General features: G+C 39.8%; 1 protein-coding gene and 1 long non-coding RNA gene across 2 annotated transcripts in view; both read left to right on the top strand.

Annotated features, from left to right (window-relative positions):
* The first annotated feature begins 6,100 nt into the window (after positions 1-6,100).
* On the top strand, positions 6,101-9,342 carry LOC113746260 (uncharacterized). Its single transcript, XR_003462706.1, has 2 exons — positions 6,101-6,702; positions 8,141-9,342. It is a non-coding gene; the product is annotated as an uncharacterized LOC113746260 (long non-coding RNA).
* Positions 9,343-10,265: 923 nt separating this feature from the next.
* The window catches only part of gpc5a (glypican 5a), a 134,658-nt gene continuing 129,047 nt past the window's right edge, over positions 10,266-15,876 (top strand). Inside the window, exons 1-2 of the mRNA XM_010735489.3 lie at positions 10,266-10,786; positions 14,463-14,624. Coding sequence (XP_010733791.2) covers positions 10,636-10,786; positions 14,463-14,624 — 313 coding nt within the window. The 5' untranslated portion in view covers positions 10,266-10,635. The remainder of the gene's footprint in view (positions 10,787-14,462; positions 14,625-15,876) is intronic.

Consider the following 15,876-nt stretch of genomic DNA (forward strand, 5'->3'; position numbering starts at 1 on the left):
AATCAGATAGCTCAATTATTTTTGAATGGTCTTTCATGCTTTCAGATTGTAGGAAGTCCTCTTTGCAAATAGATTTATTTTGTATGAAGGGTCTGCAAAAGTAATGTTTTGCACACGGAGAAAAAAACACAATAAAATACACAGTAGTTCAACCGGACTGACAACTGAAAGGGCAGAAAGAGACAAACATACCTTTGAGCAACAGTTAAAGAAGAATATAAAAAAATCGGCATCATTGGTAAAATAATGTAGAAGGTCAGCATCAAAATCTGTGCAGATTTAAAAAAGAACAGGTTCCTGTTTCAGTGTCAAGTGCACAATAATGCCAGGTGCGTTGCTTTAAAGATATTCTTAAAACTTCAAAATAGAAAGAGAAGTTTGGTCTGTGGTTAACACGACTGGAACTGGATCACAGAATATCAGCTGAACATACTCTGAACTCTGAACAAATCACAGTTTAAACCTGTTTAATTAGACCACTGAGTAGACTGCAGAGGGCCCAAAGAAAAATGTTCAGAGCTCAGTTGCACCGTGTGGTTCAATAATGATCTCGGGTCAGTTTGGGTTTTCTGGACTGGAAAACAAATTAAAAATCGAAGGGTTACGACAACTAACCCTGCAACACTGCAGGGACATCGACTAAATGGAAGTTTTAATCAATGCATTGTTCTAAAGCTATTTCAAATGTAAACAACACATCTGAATTATATCTGTGTTGAAATAGTCATTATTTAAGGAAACGTCAACGTAACGGATGAATCCAGACTTTTGAACAGTATCATACATTTTATCTGTGGTTGATGTGAAAGTAACTTTCAACTCAAAACAGTTTTCTGGATGATTTTGGTGTGTAGATGCTGCTCAGAGGAGCATGTCCTTACTGTCATTACTTAATGATGCTCATGGGATCGCAGTAAACAGCACCATGATGAGTTTTACACCATGTCATATTGGGTTGGATGGACAAAGAAATGTCAGAATGCAAAATACAGTTTGTGTGAGAGCAGATGGTTCTGGGGTAAATTTTGTAATATCTTCACTATCATAACCGTATAATAGAATATAGATATAATAATAGATAATAGATAGAAAAAGGCTTATTTGTTAAAATCCCAAATTGTTTTTCTTACAACTTTCCCTGAACCTCTCACTCATGAACATGAGTCGTCACTTTAAAAGGTCGACAAATGTGTGTAATCCTCCTATAAAATACCAAACTATATGTAAAGGTAAAGAAAGTCATTTCCAACATGAAAACACTTGTCATTTATTCATCTCACCGTCCCTCCTGTGGCGCTCCGCACAGCATCCATGGGTGAACATGTTTCATGCTCCTTCAGCCACATCATAGCACACATTTTCAACCTGTCAGCCTCCGTGAGCTTCCTCTCCACCAGGGACACTGTTGCCTCTGAGAGCGAGAAGCCAGAGTGGAGGATCTTTAGGACATGTGCTCTGTGCACGCTACAAGGAAACTACTCAGCTTCAATTAAACAGGTTTTATTCCAAAAAACATGCGAGTTGGCTTTTTCTACATTTTTTATATTTCTCACAGTGCATACTCTTCTTTTTGGCCTGCAGCCTGATATATAAACTTTAACACATTTAACGTGGATGGCCTCATTCCTGACCTGGAGCGAAATACAATCTCCCCTCCGGCAAGATGTGTTTTTAAAATATCTGAGGGAAGATTAAAAAATGTGTCAAAGATAACTTCATTACTTCTTTCTATAATTGACTTCTTTAATAGACCAACGTTTCCTCGGCTAATTTAAACCACACTTGATGTCTTCAACAGAGAAACACTATGCTGACTGCGTGACCACACTGCACTCATTCATCGCACTGACTCTTTGAAATTCAATTTTTGATCACATGTGTCTCGCTACATAAAAAAACAACAACAACAATATAACACAAATTAGCTTATGACTCTGAAACACTGGAGAGTGTGTTCGCTGTCTGTGTGTGCATGTGTTTGTGTGTGTGTGTGTGTGTGTGTGTGTCCCTCTCTTCAAGTGATCCTCGCTCTTGTGAGATGTTTTTGTCCTATGTGAAGCTTCACATAGCTGAATGGGCTGTGGTCGGGCGAGGTGAGTTCAGTTGACCCCCGGGGTCATACGGAGACAATGGTGGCCGGGGCTTCTATAGGAAGAACAAAAACAGAGAGACCCCCAGGCTCATGGCCCCTGTAGTGGGAGGGGCTTGGGTATGGTAGGCCATTTTAGAAAAAAAAAAGAAAAGAAAAGGGGAAGAAGTGGCGCTGCATCAGAGGGGATGTTTGGGATCTCAAGTACAGGCTTGACTATCACAAATGCTACCAGCATGACACACGTGGTGGTTTTAAGTTACTCGTTTTGCCTCCCTCTGCTCGCTTTTATGCAGTTTGAAGTGCAGGATGACTGGTTGTGTTGACTACAGGCTACTTTTCCTACATCTTACCTGAAATAACACAAACGATCATGTGGAAAGTGCCAAAATAGCTTTTGAAAGTGACACCTGCTCTGATCCCAGCACAGATCTTTAACTATCATTTGTGCAGAGAACACAGAGCTTGAAGAGAAGAGGAGGTGGTTTTGTGGGTTGGGGGTAGTGGAGTGGCCTAACAAGGGAGAGCCGTAAGCTTTTATCTGACCCCATGGGACGATGTGAAGTACAGCCCCCCCCCCCACCTCACTTCCATATGCAGAGAGAGTAGCCCCACCACTGGCTTTGTGTGGGGGGTTGGGGGGTCATGACTGAGCGCTCCCTCTCCCACAGTGTGACCAGAGAGGCGGAGAACAACAGATATTCTGCCATTCTGGTGAAAAGTGTTCATCTTTTGGGTCAGTTTGGAGGGGAGAGCATCAAATCTCAAATCTAACATTTGAGTGGACACCGTCCCCCGTCTGAGGACGCTTCTACCCGAGTGGAATTTACAGCAACAACAACAGCAGAGAAAAGAGGTTTCACAGTTAAAGAACTGTAAATGTTAAAACTATCAATGAGCAGCTGGAATTACACACACTTCCCATCTCCTCTGTGAAGCTCAGTGAGTTGCATAAAGCCGACTTTTCTTTAAAGAAAACGAGCAAAAAAACAACAAAAAAAAAACAAAAAAAACAGAAACTCCAGTGATGGGGAAGTTGTGGTTTGGTGCTTCCTCCTACAGTTGAAAAGCAATCTTTGCCATTGTACATATAGTACAGTACTTAGTTTGCTAGTTCCCTCTGCTGGCCAGCTACCATACTGTATCACTCCCATGTTTATAACAATTCACAGGATTTCAACAGATGAATAAAAGGTCAGCGTGCTCTTCAAAAGATAAGTGAGCGGCTCGGAGCAGCTCACATTTGTGACTTTTTTTTATCACAACAAATTACCAATAACAATGAGTTGTTGTAATTCCAATTCTCTGCATTGAAAGGTGAAAATGCCTCTCTGCATTTCATCAAACCTCCATTTTACTCTTAACTACCCAATGGTTGTGTTTCATACAGGGAACATTGGTAAGGAATTTGGAAGGTTCCATGGTTGTAGGGATCATCCTGTGTTTCTTTGTTATTAATCTGCAAAGAAAATGTACTGAAGAGCACTTCTGTTATTCTTTATTGAACCGTATTTACATTCTTGTGTTGTGAACAAAAACATAATTGGAAGGATTTTATATGATCTGCTCTTAAAGCAGCAGGTGGGGCTAAATCCAGCATCTCTCAGTGGTAGAAGAAGAACAATGTTAAAAATGAAAACATGGGTTATTTGACCTCTTTTGGCTTCAAACAATTATTTAAATGAGATGTGAGACATTAAGAGGAGAAAATGTCTTGCTTGGTGTAACAGCTAAATAAATTGACAGACATCTAAAACATCACGAGGTTAGAGATTTTGTATTTTTATTAGTTCAACATGTTTTGAATGTAGAATCTTTATTTAAAAAGTAACCACAGCTGGTAGATCAATTAAGTGGAGTAAAAAGCACAACATTTCTCTGAGAAATGTGGTAAAGTCAAAGTTTAAAGCAACATAAAATGGAAGTTCTTAAGTAAATTACAAGTACCCTTAAAAGTAAACTTATGTAGAGTGGTTGAGAAAATCTTCTTTACACCGTTTTGATCTGAAAATTGTACAAACCATCATCATAAACATATAGGAAAACACTAAACATTAAAGTTTAGGAACCTTTATTTAATATAGTCCAAAGAAAATGTCACTGTTCACATGGCATTGTGCAGAGATAATGCAGTAAAGTCAGTTTTGCAGAGTGTAGAAAGAATCTGAAATATCTGTATCTTACTGTAAAGTGTCTAAACAATTTTTTAATTCACACTTTAAAAGGAATCTACAGAGAGACGCCACTTTTAAAAGTCCAATGTGTCAGATTTAAGATGCTCTATTTACATCATGTGTCAGAAATGGAATTTAATACATATAACTATGTTTTCATTGATGTCTAATCACCTGAAAATAAGAATTATTATATTTTTCAGATCTTAGAATGAACATTTTTTATCTATTGAGAATATAGGTGGTCTTCAGTTTGTCATGTTAAACTGCCACGTTTCTACAGTAGCCCCGAACACTGACCCCTTTGCGTTTTTTGCACATTTTTGCTGCCACGGTAATTTTTTCCCTCACACTTGGAACATCAGGGTGAGCGCAGGGGGTTGCAATCTGTAGCAACATCGCTAGATGCCACTAGATCCTACACACTGGTCCTTTAACTAGATGCAAATAATATGTGCAGTATTGAGACTGGGCCCTACATCCTGTCTGAGGCAGCTGAATTTGTTGCAGTACTCCAGTACTCCTCTGTTGTGGTTTGATGGCTTGTGCCTTTGCTTGTAAAGTCTTGACAACATCCAGCCGTTTTTGTTTTAACTCGGAGAAGAAGGAAAAGCAAGAGCAGAGCACGAGGATACTGTGAACTCTCTGTGAGCATAAAATGTTTGTGAATTTCAAAGTGGAGCACACAACAATCAGAAAAGGAAGTCATGATTCTGATTTTATAATCAGGGTTATGTTTAATTACACAGTAAGTTTTAATTACTCTGACTTTTCACACTTGACAAAACAAATATCTGAACAGTTTTAATTGAGTTATTGTAAAAGAAGTACTGGTGCACTTTGCCTTGAACTACTCTGAAGGCAAAATATAAAAATATTACAAACAAACTCATGCTTCAGATGGTTTTACCGACTTAAAACAATTGTTTGAATTAGATTTAAAAACTTTGCCCATTTCACTTTTACATTTCACTGATTTAGCCCTCAAATTGTTATTATTATGTCAATTACAAATGTTTTGAATCATTTGTTGGGGCTCATTTTTGTCAAAACCATATGAACAATTTTTGTAGAATTTCCGTTATTCTGTGAATTAGTGTTAGTCAAAACTAATAAAGTGAATTTCCTCAAAACAGATAATTGTTATTCCAACTCAGAACTCATTATAGTCACATTACAAATCACTTTAAAAATAATAGTAAACAACTTTTCAGCTGTAATCTGTTATCAGTGTTTGTCTATTTTGATTTGATGAATTGAATAATGTTTATTTAACAATTTTATTTCTAAAACCCTATTTAAAAAAAAAAAAAATCGTTATCAAAGAATGCATTAAACGTCAAATAAAGTTTATTATTTCTGGAAGAAACACTTTTGATTGAACTTCATCTGCCTGTTCACAAACAACAGACTGGCTTTATGATGATTAATTAATAAATGTACCGATATTTGTGCTCAGTTTTATACATTTAAGTTATGCTCTATTAGTTTAGGCCCTAATGTTTTTACACACACTTTATGTCTTCTAAGGCTCTAAAACTAAAGAATATACAAGAGCTTAACTGACTGGTTGTCATATAATTGTATCTTTACAGGAGACATGAATTAGAATTTACAAAACTCTCACTTGATTTCATAATAAAACATTTAAAAATATATATTTATTTTATTTTTTTTGTCTCTCTGGTTGGAGACTCAGAAAAAAAAATTACATCTATGATCTGCAGATGTGGAAATAAAGTCACTGTGGGCTGATTTTAATATGTTGTACAAGCAGCAACAGGTTAATTAGTCGTTTTTATTTTCGTTGTTAAACAAACATATGGAGCACCTAAAGAATAAAATGTGGTGAATATATAAAATAGTTTGATCACACTGCGCCATTATTTTGAAAAAAATAAAATAAAAATAAACATAGTCCATGATTTCAAATGATTAATCTTTTCGTTTTAACTTTAATGTGCATTAAACTGTATGACTAAGCAGGCTGTTTTCCCGTTATGCATACATAAATATATATATTTTTTTCATATTGAAAGGCGCAGTGATCCCTGTCTGTTTTCCCTCTCCTTCCTCGGGGAGAGGTGGAGGCTGTTTGGTTGGAGATGTGGGTCGGAAGTACCGTAGTTTATGTATGCTAATAGGAGAGTTGGGGGTTGTAGCTAGATATTTACGTTCAGTGGGAGCCGCCCTTCATTCACCCACATGGTTACCAACTGGTCGCCTTCGCGCCACTTTCCTAACCCCGCAATCATTTTTTAAGCAGCGTATCTGGGCTATAAATTGACTCGCGATCGTCTCGGACTTCACTTCATGTTTCGGTTTTGTCCTCCGATAGAAAAGTTTCCGGATTAGTTACGTATTTATTTCTCTCTTTTGTCGGCGAGAGACTAACACGGCAAGCCCAAGCAAGTGAGCGAAGATGGTGGATTTCGGCTGGTGAGTGTCTAACACCGAGCGCATGTTTATCGGCAAGGAAGTCGGGTTTGGGGCTTTCTTTATTTTTATTTTGTATTATAAGCTCCCTTTTGGAAATCTTGTGTCTTAACATCATACCGTGCGAGGATATCTAAAAAAACATTTACACATTTAAAAAATAAATGATATGCTTGCGATGAAAACAGTGTAACGTGAGGCGCATGGCAGCCCCCTCTGCTCCACCATTGAGGGAATGAGGGAGATTTGAAAAAGCTGTCCGGAGCTTTTTCTCCGCTGCGCTTTTAAGCGACTACTTCCACACAAAAAAACAAAAACAATCCAGCCTCTTTGTAATTAAACACGCCGAGTTTGTACAAGTCCCATATTAAAATAAGTTTGTAAAATGTGGGTTTAATGTGTTGCTGGGTCTCGAGTGCAGTGGTGTGTGAGTTAAAGTGCCCCCCAGAACAAAGCAGCAGCACATGGGGCAGCGCTAGGCCGCGCGTTTTAGCTTAGCTTAGCCTAGCCTAGCCGCATAAACTTAAATAATACTTTCGCGGGCTTGTGCACACACCTGAACAAATTAATGCCAGGTAATTCCTGTTTTTTTTTTCTTAAAAAAAAAAAAAATACAGCTCAAGAGGAGTTAAACACAGCCAAATGTTCCCGTTGTTTTTTCAAAAAACGTGTGCTCGTTTGTTGTTGGCTAACGGCTAACCAGTGTCGTCAAACTCCCCCCAAAAATCATCTTTATTATCAACCTGCGAGTCATGTTTATATTAAAAAAAGAAAGAAGCAGACTGCTTTTACTGGAAACACCCCGGGCTCCCTGCTGTGCCGACCGTAGTGAAGGTTTACACCATGTTTTCACGGAGCTAACACCAGCTACCTGCTCGCTGTTTGCCGCTAGCCTCCGCTGCTACACGGACGGCAGCCTTGTTTTGTAGGAAACAACCAGCGAGTTCCCCCCTTTTTATTTTGTTTGAACACAACCACGCAATTGCAAATTTAAGTGTTCAACACCACGTTAGCGTACAGCTTGTTTTTGTTGTTTATTTTTAAAGTCATTTATGCTAAAGGTTGGCGCACTTCGAGGCGCCATGTTGAAGGAGGTGGGGGAGGGGTGAACAACACAGTTTCTCTCGCGCAGGCGCTCGCGTGTCGCAGGGAACGCGGGCCGCAGGCTGCTGCTGCTCATTCATGTTTTCACTGACCTCGTGCTGCTCTATAACACATCATAACATCTCGTGTCACGGATAACTCTGCGTAATTATCGACCGACTAAGTCATAATATTTAACATTCCCGACGCCGGACGAGCGAATTCCATCTTTTTTGTATTTTTTGTTTTAATTGCAAGGCGTTCATTACACGTGCGCACACTATGTAACTTGTTGCAGTGCCCCCAAAAGAAATCGCATCCATCGTCTTTAATAAGATTTTTGTTTTTAAACTTACAGATCCACATCCACCACGAAGTGCAGGAGCCCCCCCTCCTCCCACCACCACCACAAACACAATGGCAGCATGGAGCAGTGTGTCCATCTCTTCCCATGATCCTGGAGGACAGTGGCGCTGTAATCAGTCTGTGTATTGTCAAAGTGCTTACAGTGCAGGTAGTACTATGTAATACCTACTGCAGTGGAGGCACTTACAGCAATACCCCGACACTGATGTGCAGATCCGTTGATGTTAACGTGTTTTTTTTTTGTTTTTTTTTTTTGAAGTACTGTCTTTGTGCTAAGGTGCATCTAGTGCAGATAGTGAAATAGACTAGCACCTACTGCCCTAAGTGCTCCTTCTGGCATAAGGGGCTGTGATATGCGCCACCAGACCATTGTTTTTTCTCCCCCTTCCCTCTAATTTCTAATTGGGCTCAAATCTCGCAGTTCTCTGCTAGTTTTGCATAGTTGCACTACAAGAATAGATGAGTTGTGCAAATCTATGCAAAACTGATGGTGGCCTGCTTGCTCTCCACATGTTTAGATCTTTTTTTGGTTTTGGGGGTGTCACATCAAACACAATCCACCTGTAACACACTTTTCTTTTTAAAAAAACAAACAAGCAGGAGAGTTTTGCCAGTTGGCATCCAGTGACAGTTTCAGCAGTACTAAAGTGCTTATAGTGCAGGTAGTGTTTTCTCCTATCTACTGCAATGTGAGCACTTGAAGTACTTCTAACTGCGTCCTTCTGAAGCGCTCGCGTGTAATTGCTGAAGACTCGTCCGTTGATCATCACATGGTCAGTTTTGCTGGTTTGCATTCAGCTTTAACTTTTGTTCGCTGTGCAAATCCATGCAAAACTGACCAGGTTGATGAAATGTGTTCTGCCGAGTTGCATTGCTTTCATCAAGATTTTTTTTTTTTTTTTTTTTTTTACCGTGTGGTGGGTATTTGTACTTGATGTGTGATGTTGGTTTAGATATCTGGAGATGTCCCTTCCTGTGCAGGTGGGGATTAGTAGCAATGCTGTGTACCTGGAGGTATTGCACTTGTCCCGGCCTGTGTAGGAACGAGGAGATGGAGGCGACCTGTATCCTGACCCCGAGTATTAAATAAAAAAACTGCTGCACTCATCTACATGTCCTGTGTGCTCTGTATGAAATGTTGTTACTGATGTGGTTATTGTATGTTGTTGAAATATATTAAAGTTTTACACATTCTTTCTGTGAATGCTTTATTATGCAAATCTCACAATGAACGGGTTGCAGGTGTTATGGACGGGAGTTTAAGAGTTGATGTACAACTAGCTGTCCAAAAAAATGCCCTTACTTTTTAACGCCATTTCAATTTATTTTTTTTCTAAGTCAGACTGTAATCTAACGGTTTTATCCATTCTATAGTTAGGTATATGTTTTTGTTGAACTTTGTCTAATTAAAGTGTCGCCCAACTAGAGTTTTTTTATGCTGGATGTTCTAATTTTGTAATATAAAGTTGGGTTAGCAGTGATTCTAGATCGCAGCCCAGGATTTAGTGTAAAGAATAAAATGGAGTAATTGTGCAATTAATTTTACAAGAGACCTGCGTCTAAAATGCCCTGAAAACGCTTAAACTACCCGATCTGTAGTTCAGTTACAGTCTGGATGTGGTGCAGTTTGTTTTCTGAAACAATCTGGATCATGCAACTTGATATGTATGAAGTCTGTGAAAATCCTTCAAGACCAATGTAACTGTCCAATCTTTATGCAAACTAATGAACTATTTTGGATTTAATAAAGGAAAACTTACATTTTCACATTATTAAAGACCAGAGTATAGCCATGATCCATAAATTCTTCACTGTTAAATTAAATATAATATTAAATGATGCTCTCAACCTTAAGAAGGTTGCATACTAAGATGCTGGCACTTTTGGATGTGAAAAATATAATTTTTTTTGGCTGAATTCTCCATGAAACCTTAATAATCCTCCAGTTACTTTCACCTTTATGAATCAACATATGAACAAAATCTCTTAAAGATCCACTTACCAACTATTTCAGACATAATTTTAATTTTTTTTAAAAAGATGAAATAATCATGTTTTCTGTCTGGAAGTGACTCATCTCTTCATGGTGTCACTAAAAACTAAGTCTTAAACTGAAGTTGAAGACTGTCCACTAGGTGGCGCTGTCAGGCTGTGGGTCAGCAGCGCGTCCTGCCGGCGGAGTGCAGGTAACGTTCACGGTACCGCCTCTGCTGTCGGTCCAACCAACTTGGACAACATGCCGCTTTCAAACAGAGTCACACCGCAGCAACTTTCTCTCTGTGGCCGGACTGAAGTGATCATCCGAAGCGTTTCCTCGACTCAGACACAAACGCCACATGGTCGACGCTGAATTCTCCTGAAATCTGAAATGTGGTCGGAACTCACCTGAGCGGAGTATAGGTTAACTTCCACACAGAAATAGACTCGTGTTTCTTTTTTACTATTATTATTATTTTTATTGGAGTAATATCTCTGGATTTTATTAAAATGTCTGTGCTGTGGACGAACTACATTTTCTTCCTGGCGTGTTGCTGTGGATTAGGCTTTGGGAACCCAAACAGATGCGATGAAGTGCGCAAAGTTTTCCAACTCAGACAAATTGGACCAAATCAATTATTGCCTTTAAGTCCTCGACCAGGTATGTATGAGTTCAGCTTCCACACTCAGCTGCAGTGTGTCTTTCTGCTTGAATCAATGGTTTAATTTCTACAGTTAATACAAATGACGTGACATCTTCATTGAGTTGTTGCATTTTCTTCATTTACATCTTCATGGAAACCAAAGAATTAACATCCCAGCCTGTGATGGATGGAAATATACTTGAGAAGTGACTCAACACAATATTACCTTCCCGGAGAGACCATTAACTGCACTGTAGCGTTTTAACCTGTCATTTTCTGCCTTCTTGAAGGGGCTCTTTGTAGTCACAAAACACACCTTTTTAAACACATTTAAGAGGCGTGTGTGCAGTTATGATAATGATATAGACAGCAGAGCAGGAGAGCTTTGAGCTTCTCAAATGACATCTTTTTATGTGTCTTTTAAATCAAGATATTTAGAGGAAATACTGCATGTGTCTTCAATTACTGCAAGAATAAAACTTATCTTTGGTCAGAGGCCTTTATCTACTCTAGCTGAGGCTCTGCAGTATGTCAGATCCATAATAAATTCAAGGACTTCACGCTGAGCAACAGGGATAGCTTTGGAGATGGATTTTTCTTTCATTTGTACAACAGCTTGTAAAATGCATCATTTATTGTTTACTTCACTGTATTACCAGCAGTACATGGACTAATATAAAGTGCTGTTTTAATCCCATGAATTCAGGATCTAAGGCTGCTGAGATTGCTTGTTGTTTGTAATGAAAAAAGAAGAAAAAAAAAAACCCAAACTCTGCTCATTCCAGCTGACTAAAGCAGATAAGTGGCTTTCAGGGATAAACTGGAATTATTTTGTGTAAAGTTAGGTAAACTAGGCTTCACTTAACTTTCTGAACGCCACCCATAATGTAATTCCACATGATACTCCTTCACAAGATTTAGGGGGGAATTATGGGTGTGGATACTTCACGTGGGCTGTCATTGACTGGATGACTTTCTGCTGCTGCTCCTCTCGGAAAAGTAAATCTTAATGGTGTTGACTGCCATACTGCCACAAACTGCTCCCTATAAACTTCACCGCCCATATCCTCTCCTTTTCACTGCAGCGTGGAAACTGATTCAATTGACAGAAAACCCTCAAATGCCCCCTAAACCTCTAAATAACCCTTATAATGCCATCACCACTCCTGCCCCTGCAATGAGCCTGTGTGTCTGTGTGGATTTTAAATCTCCTGTGCTGTTTTCTCTTGCAGAATTGCAACTTGAAAAGTACTTTGTCTGAGATAAACTGTGTGCAGTGTGTGTCTCCTGTAGTTTAAGCGACGATAACCCCCTGATTCAGTGGCTGCTAACCCTGCAAAACCACTTGCTACTGTTTATAACTGCACCCCCGCTGACCTTTCCGACAGCCTCATGCTGCTAGAAGGTCTTCCGAGTCCAAATGCGTCTTGGAAAGATGCAAATTTCTTCTTTTGGTGGATTTAGATTAATGTAGTGAAATGTTGTACATCAGATAGTGTAATGGGAGATGGCAGAAGAAGTAATAGTTGATCTTAGAGCGTGATTTTAGAAGTTATCTATAATTGAGTGTGGGCTTGTGAAAAATAACCTCCAGAAATTCCAGGAATCCAGGAGAGAGAGAGAAAAAGAGCTGTTTCCACGTAACAAGAAGGGCCAAAAGCCTTCAGTTTAGGTCAGAACACAGCGAGTCAGAAGTTGGTCACCTCAGCAAATTAAAAGTGTGGTCTGTGGTGTTGGAAGTGGGAATAATTCTGGGTTACGTTAAAAAAAAAAAAGAAGGCAAGACCCTGGGCACTTTCAAGCCGTCTTATCAGAGAAAAAGAGTTTGAATTCCTCCTCGTGTGCCATCGCCTGCTCTGCTCCCTCCTCACGAAGCTGAGCTGATAGCGTCTCTGGCAACAGCCCTGCACACGCTCTGCCTAGGCATGTCAGAGAGGCTTTTGCACAGTTCTGGGTCGCTTTTAAGATGTTTTGATTGTCCCGTATGTGCGCAGATTGCTTACATTTGTTGGTAGTGGAAAACCTGAGACACATCACTCGGAGAGGCGATAATGATTTGTCTCAGATCTTCTGTCAGGTTTTCTTGCTTCACTCGAGCATGTTTTTTAAACTCGACCACTCTGTTTGCGTGTGTGTGTCTGTGCTCGTGTGTGCCTTTTTTTAACATCCTAAAGTAGCATTATGGCTTTAAAATAACTCAGATGACCAGAACCAGCTGCTGATGTTTCACACAGATGTGATTCATTTCTCGATCATGCAACATTTTTAAAGAATAAGCCTATTATTCATTCAGGTTTGCCATCATATGTGTCTTTAGGATGGCAATCATGAATTGTTGGGGAGTCCAACTGAAATATATATATGACATGGATTGTCTGACACACATTTATGGTTCCCAGACTGACTATGACCTTTAGCATTACCCTTGAGTTGACTTTGGGTGAAATGTTGCCTTTGCATGGATTGCTGGTCCACAGATTCATTCCCCCATCTGAGGATGATCTGGTGATCTGGTTTCATCATGAACCTACAGCAGGTCAACCTTTGAACTTGTCCAACACTTTGGTTGATGACTTTGAATACCTCAAAGCACTGGCGTGGCCAGTACAGTCTCTCAGGGCTGCTGGCATGGCTGCTGTAGACTCTTAGTCTTGCTGATTAATGTTACTAAAGGAAGCAAAGCTGCTTGTCAGTTTGGACAGTCGGCAGTTTATTATACAGAAGATAGACGCACTCACTTATTCGTACCTTCAGGCAGGTTAGGGTGTCAAATCCACCTGACTTGAGCGTCTTTGGAATGTGTGAAGGAAAGTGGAGCACCCTTAGGAGAGCATGTAAATCCTCAGCCCCAGTTTCTGTCTCTCGTATTAACGTGACATTCGAGTCAAAGAGGTAAGCATTCCTTTCTCTGTGAAATGAATACCCGGTGATGTTGGAAAAAGGCAGAAGGTTGTTTAACAAGCAGTTATGAAAGTGTTTCTGAAATTCTGAAAGACTTTTCATCTTGACAAAAAACTGATTTTTAACTCCGGTCTCCTAATCCAGTCTGTCTCCTGACCCAAACAAAGATCTAACCTGCAGATGATATGTCTGACACGATTAACCAATCATGTATAATCAGTTATATTTAATTATATTGATGTTTTTTTTAAATATTATTTAGTATTTTCTAATAGTGGGTGTAGATGTGGGAGGCGGTTACTTATGACACCTTTTGGGATGTGTAAATATTTCTTCTGTGTTGAACAAAAAGAGCAAATGCACATTTTCTTTTATGTATTCATGTTCTATTTTAGTTAGTTCATCTGTGTTCTGTGTGAAGCACGTTGACATGTATATACCAGCTAACTGGATTAGGAAATCCAGATGAAACTTGAGCAACAGGTCATCCAGATGTTCTTTGAGGATTGTGTAAATTTAGAACAGAAGGAACTGTTCTTAAAAGACTGTCTGGGTTGCTCAAACATCACTGGGTATTTATTTTTCAGAGAAACAAATGCTTATCTGTGACTGTGAATGTACTGGTATACAAGAGGTACAAACTGGGGCTGTCAAATACCATCCTGAAATAGTTTTTTTTTTTTAACTCTAAGGCAAACACTGAGCTGCCATGCTTCTTTGCTTTGGCCCATTTATAATCCAAGCTTCTGCCCATGTTTTAAAATCCTAACATTTGATCTCAATGACTCGCAGGTTCAGACCTTCAGGTGTGCACGTCCAAGAACCTGACATGCTGCACCAAAAAAGTGGAGGAGCGGTACCAGGTGGCAGCCCGGAGAGACATCCAGAACCTTATCCAGATGTCCAGCTCCAGCCTGAAGTTTCTAATCTCCCGTAATGTGGCTGCTTTTCAAGGTAAGCAGTCGACTGCTTTGCGTGTTTGAGTCATCGCTGCAGTAAAGGTTAAACTTCATAAACGCCTGCTGAGATGATAGCGCAAATGTTTACGTGGATAATTGTGTGTGTGTATGTGTGTGTGTATTTCCGAGTTGCAGTATACATTTAGGAGTTTGGTTTTGTGTGGGTGCTGTAAAAACAGTGGATGAGTCAGTGGTGTGTGTGTGTGTGTGTGTGTGTGCGTGCAGCCAGACTCCACATCAGAGCGAACAGAGCGGGGTCTGTCCTCCTTCCAGATCTACCACTACACTCTGATCTGAGATTAGATAGGCTGGCTGTAGGAGACTCTGGAGGAGGCTCTCTGTAAGGGTGAATGCCTGTCAGGGATGTGTACTGTGGATTTTACTAATCGCTTCTCTTCCTGTGCAAGGTGTCCTGCCATACTGTATCCTCATATTCAGTGCACTGGAACACATTTATCCCATCATAAACTGGCCGCGGTCCATCCCCACATGAGTTTCCAGCCTCAATAAACCTCTGTCCTTTCACTCAGTGATGACTGACAATTGACGGACTTACTTGCCTCGGCCTTGCGTGCTCCCTCCCTGTCCAGTGTGGGATGTTTCTCCCACTCTAAGCTGATAGCTGTCATATGACGGGCTGGAATGGGTGGGCAACAAATACAGAGCTTATGACTTGAATGTGCAGACATATCATTAGGCCAATTCACTTTAACGATGTCTCTCAGTTTAAAGACGTGCTGTTATCCTCCTCCTTCTAAACTCAAATGATTTATAGAAGAGTCTCGCGTGATCACAGTGTTTTAGTTGCGGTTTGCAGGGGCAATGCCCGGTTTTTGGTCGTCAAATGTTTGATGTGTCTACTCAGGCCTCTGAAGTTGAGTTAAAATACTCAGCATTTATGATAAAGTTTATGAAGCATGTCGCCTCTAAAATACTGTTAACTTACGACAAAGTTGGAAACAGCCCTATGAGAGTCGTTTGAGCGTGCCTCTTTTTTTTTTCTTTTTATGCGTTATTTTATATTTTGCTTGTCAATTTCCGTGAAAAGAACAAAATGAACAAAATATTCATCTCTAAATACAATTTGGCTTCCCTGCTTTGTCTGAGGCACCCGAACTGAAGAAAAAGAAGTCACAGATTATAGTTTCTTTTTCCCAAAACATGCAGATTTCAGCAAATATTACTTTATGCAGGTGTAAGGCGTGTATTTCTTGTGGACCGTTTCCAGCAGTCGATTAATACAGTAT

The sequence above is a fragment of the Larimichthys crocea genome, chromosome VIII (genome assembly GCF_000972845.2).
Source record: "Larimichthys crocea isolate SSNF chromosome VIII, L_crocea_2.0, whole genome shotgun sequence".
Taxonomy (NCBI): domain Eukaryota; kingdom Metazoa; phylum Chordata; class Actinopteri; family Sciaenidae; genus Larimichthys; species Larimichthys crocea.